This window comes from Cynoglossus semilaevis, chromosome 9 (assembly GCF_000523025.1).
Source record: "Cynoglossus semilaevis isolate Cse_v1.0 chromosome 9, Cse_v1.0, whole genome shotgun sequence".
Taxonomy (NCBI): Eukaryota; Metazoa; Chordata; class Actinopteri; order Pleuronectiformes; family Cynoglossidae; genus Cynoglossus; species Cynoglossus semilaevis.
The window spans coordinates 4,197,036-4,201,928 of record NC_024315.1 but is presented as its reverse complement, the minus strand read 5'-3'; the positions used below and the strand labels follow the sequence as shown (position 1 = coordinate 4,201,928).

Sequence of the window (4,893 nt, the reverse complement as noted above, 5' to 3'; positions counted from 1 at the left end):
TGCCTTGCCACATTCTCCACTGTGAGGTCAGGGTTGATTCTACGAATAATCTCCATCTCGACCTCCCGTGGAATGGGCGTGGTGGGCACATCCTCGTCATGAAGAGGCCACTCCTCTGGTGGAAACTGGGCTGAAAAGCTAGCCAACTGCCGCATTTTGTCCTTTTTGAAACTCAGTCTAAACAGCCTGAGTCCAAACCTTTTGGATTGCTTCTCAATGGTACCATTTCCACCACCACTTCCCTCCTTCTTTTTGGTCAGAGTGTCAGTTTTATAAGAGAAAGAATTCATGTTTTTGCTCTTATCAGCTGATTCTTGAGGTGACGTTTGCTGTTGAATAGGATTAGGGGTGGGATAGGGGTACGAAGGTGGTTCTCCTCGGTGCTCCTTGGCTGCTGTACTCGGAGGAGGTTCCCCGCTTGTGTGGTCTTTAGGCAGCCTACTTTGATGAGAATCACCCCTGGGCTCCTTAGGTGACTTATTTTGGAGCACAGAAGAATGATGTCTGGAGGATTCTTCACGGTAAGAATTGTATGAGTCATTGTGACTTTTGCGTGAAGGCCTCTCTCTCAGGCAACCAGGTGTGGAAGGTGTAGCATTGCCGGTTGGTGGTGAAGTGCACTGCTGCTGAGGCTGCGGTGGCTGCTGTGGTTGTTGCTGCAGTTGTCGGTCTGTCAGACGGTCATCCAGGTGATACCACTTGTTGTTAGTTCTGATAAGGGAAGGAGTAATAAAGTAGGTCTGGGGGGTGACTATGAAGTAGCCCTCTGGAGTTGGGTAGATTTTCCTCTCACGCACCAGCATGTTAAGGGTATGTCTCAGGACCTCAGTACTGGGTGTAGGAACTCCTGAAAAAAAAATCACAGTTTTTACATTACAATTAGCAGACGCTTTTATCCAAAGCGACTTACAGTTTGAGTCAGTCAACAATCTACACTACAGTAAACATACAAAATACAAAATTACATAAAAAATATAAATGGTAATAAATAATAATAATTAATAAATAGAAAAGGTAGGTTTTAAACCTAAATATGACCCATAATGTTTACTTTGGCGTCCCTAAAACAATTTGACAATCAAAAACAATTAAACAGTATTAATTATTAAAATAAAGAAAACCAGTTTTGTGGAACATATTACAGATCTCTTTAGAGCAGAGTACTTCTCAAAAAGTGGGGCGGGCTTCAAATAGAATATGGCACGCATATAGACATAAGTGTGTAGGTTCTCCATCAGGTCATCCTGGTCATTTAATCCAAAAAATAGTTACATCGAGGGCAACTGGACAAAGTAGGTTTTTTTTTTTTTTTTGAAGATGTTTTGCCTCTCATCCAAGAGACCTCTTCAGTTCTGCTGTAATGCATGAATGATAACAAGCCTCCAGTCAATAGATGGCAGCGACTCGTACTGTGGTTTGTATAGATAAGAATATACATGTTATTTCTGTCCCCAAGAGGGGGCAATGGAGAGAAAAGATGCGACAACCAAGTAACTTAACAAATTGTTACTGCTAAAGTATAATAACATCAGATAATTCTGCCAACTATGGCATCACATCCCAGAAAGAATGGGATTAAGCTTTACTCAACTTTCTATCCTTTTTTTTTAACCTTTAAATGTGTTTCAGTTAAAGAGGCCTTGGCAACCAAACAGTACTCAGTACTATCCCACTTCTCCCTATTTTGGGACTACGTAGCTTTACAGCTAGAGTAATTCAGGTTTGTGTTTTTAAAGATTAGCCGATTATAGTTTGATTAATTTAAGACACAATTTACAGTGGTGTAAATTTAGTAGTGAATGTTTTTTCACCTTTTCATCTCAGTCTCAGACAACCTGCCAGACCGGTGGAAAATGTTTAGTTAGTAAGCAAATCCTGTTTTCCTCAAATGGTGGATCATGATCCAAAAGTGGGTTACGTGAATACATTGGCTGCATCCCAGGACTGGAGAAATTCCAATTCTACCAGTTTCATGAAGTATCAAAACAAGAAACTCTCTATTTAATAAGAACTCTGGATGACACCAGTAACAAAAACATTTTGTTTTTGTTTTTTTGTTTAACATTTCTTCAGGGATTCTTTAAAGGTTTTACTGTTAAGGCAACAATCTGAAGACACAGACAGTTGCACATGGTGTGGGCAACTACAAAAGGTTAGGACAACATGTTTGAAGGCATTTAAAAGAAACGAAACTAGCAATCTGTTCCTGTACATTTCCTCATCCTACTGCGGTGTTTCCATCAGAGAATTTCTTCTTTAAAACTTTTAGAGAATGTTTTTCACATCAGGTCACAACGTGCTTCTTTGTCTCGTCTAAAGACGGAAAAGACTGGTCGATTATAGTTTGATTAATTCGAGACAAAATGTATAGTGGTGTAAATTTAGTATTGAAGGTTTTTTCAGCTCTACAATCAACTGTTGTAGCTTTTTATTCAACTCCAGCTTCAAGTTTGCTTGAAATTGGTTATAATTGTTATAATTTAGGGTTTAAAACATAACAAAAATAAAAAGTAAAATGTAAAAGTAAATGTGACCATGCTTGAATAAAAAAAAATACACAAAAAGTTTTTCTTTTAACCATTTTGTCCTGAGACCAATTAAAAAAAGATTCAGAAATATAAATAAACAAAGTGCATGAGTTTATGGGATAATAAAAAAGTTTTTATTTTATCGTGGTTATTTCTGTAACATTTGTTGAGCCATTAACCTAATACTTAACAGCTGGGAGGTATTTTAATATCTGTAACGAAGACAGGTGGAAGACTTTATTTATGATATTTACGATTTATGATAGGAGAATGCTAACAAAACAAGGCTACACTGTTGAAGTGAGGCCTTGTTTACTCGAAGGTGTTTGTGTTTTTAATGGAAACGCAGAGAGTGTTGTTGCTGTTGTTTTGTCTTGGAACATCAGATGTTGTTGTAGTGTTTCTAATGACAAACTAATGAATCTTTAGAAAGTTTAACTAAAGTGTGCCATTACAGCTTGGCTTAATCTGCAAGGTGATAATTATTTATTCTAAAAATGATTACAAACAAAATCTTAAAATCCAACATTATTCAGCATGATCTTTTCTTAACATCTGTTAAAGCAGGACGACGATGAGAGGTTTGTACCTGGGAAGCTGGCAGTGAGGTGCTCCATCAGAGCCTCCTGGTTGACAGGCTTGTGAGCAGAGTTCATAGTAGAGATGGCCAGACACAAGATCTCCCCAAGTGGGATGAACTGTGATTGGCTAATGGGTGACATGCTGATCGGAGACACGTCACCTGCAGGAGGAGGGGGGTGGAAGAAAGAAGAAGGAGGAGGCAGAAGGACAACTGTTAGATCATGAATGAACAGCAGGCGCAGCATGTGAGGCTATGATGTAATGGTCAAACAGCAGCACTTTGCCTCGCTCGGCTCCTCCCCTTCTCCTTGTGCTTTCCTAGCCTCTCATTGCTCCTGTTTCTGCTGCCGCATCCTCAGCTTTACCAAGAGACCACTGGAATCTTTGGCACTTTTGTCAAAGTCTCCTCAAAAATGTATAAACAGACAGCAGATATCACGTGTGGAATTTCAGTTTGTGAATGAGGGGAAAAAAATCACTGCCACTGGATTGTACACTTGCAAGCTGACTTTTCTGACAGCACTAAAGAGCAGTGAGTGTAACCTACTAACAACAAGGCAAACCAGCTTTAGCCCCGACTATGACAGAAAACATCTGCCCTACTGAGGGATTGAACTGAAATGCAGCCAATCGTCCACTGCAGCTGCAGCATCTGTGCTGTAGTGAATCTGACCTAAATCTCATGATCAAAAGAGAAGCACACCATACGCAGTAAATAATGGGACGCCTGATCTTCAATGTTTTTATGTACATTCACTAAGCAGTTGACAAATTCATTCATGATAATATTTTATTTGAGATTATGATGATGAGTTTCTCTGAAAGTCTTTATAGTTCGTCTGTCCATTTGAAAATATTTTTTGTCCTGGCCTGTCCCTGGATCACGCTCAGTTTAGTAATGACGTTATCAGTATTTAGTTGATGATTTTTGTACTGGTGGTAATAAATCACCACAAAAAGAAATCAAACACAGTTTACCACAGTTTAAAGGTTAAACACCTGTGATATTAAAGAACACAAAAAAAAAAAAAATTCACACAGATGACGATACATAAATGTGTTGTGATTTGGGTCAGTACATGAGACGGAGATGAGAAAATGTTGATAGATCTGATCAACTTTGAAAACTTGAAGCACAAAGTGTTGTTGTTTACTGTCTACTGTAAGAAGATGTGTAGAAAGGGTGGAGCTCATCCTCGTGGATGTATGTGACTCACCTGGTGGACGATAACTTGGTGGGGATGAAGAAAAATGAGGAGGAGGAGGGGGAGGAAGGTGCTGCTTCTGCACACGGATGTCTTTCTCACTTCGAGAGAGATTGTGTTCCAGCGGCCGCTCACTGAGCTCTGAACTGGGCCAAGCCCGCCGCAAATTGTTGCTACGGTTCTTCTTCATAGTGACCCCTTTCCCAGGTAGCCTTCACCCCTCTGGGGCTTCTGGGCACGGTGGGGTCGGTGGAATGGGGAGGAAAGGGGAGGAAAAAGGGAGGTGGGAAAAGGGGAGGGATCTGCAGGGGGAGGTCGACCAACCTCAGGCTCAGTGCCTCCCCCGCATCAGTAAGAATGTCCCACTAGAGCAATCACACACCAGACATGGCAAGAACCAGTGTGCACCGTCACACACACACGCGTCTCATTTACATCCACTGGCAGTTCACGCTGTGGCTGGTTGACATGGGCTGCCTGACTCTCCCAGGCTGATGTGGAGCAGCAGCCGCAGCAGCAGCAGCGGCGGGGGGGGGGGGGACACCACGAGCGGAAGGGAAGGGAAGAGGCGCGAGGAC

At 41.4% G+C, this 4,893-nt stretch overlaps 1 protein-coding gene across 1 annotated transcript in view; it reads right to left on the bottom strand.

Moving 5' to 3' along the window:
- stox2a (storkhead box 2a) overlaps nt 1-4,893 on the bottom strand; it is a 15,857-nt gene that overhangs the window by 4,225 nt on the left and 6,739 nt on the right. The window contains exons 2-3 of the mRNA XM_017035515.2: nt 3,118-3,270; nt 1-847 (exon numbers count right to left, since the gene is read on the bottom strand). Of these exons, the coding sequence (XP_016891004.1) occupies nt 1-847; nt 3,118-3,270 (1,000 nt within the window). The remainder of the gene's footprint in view (nt 848-3,117; nt 3,271-4,893) is intronic.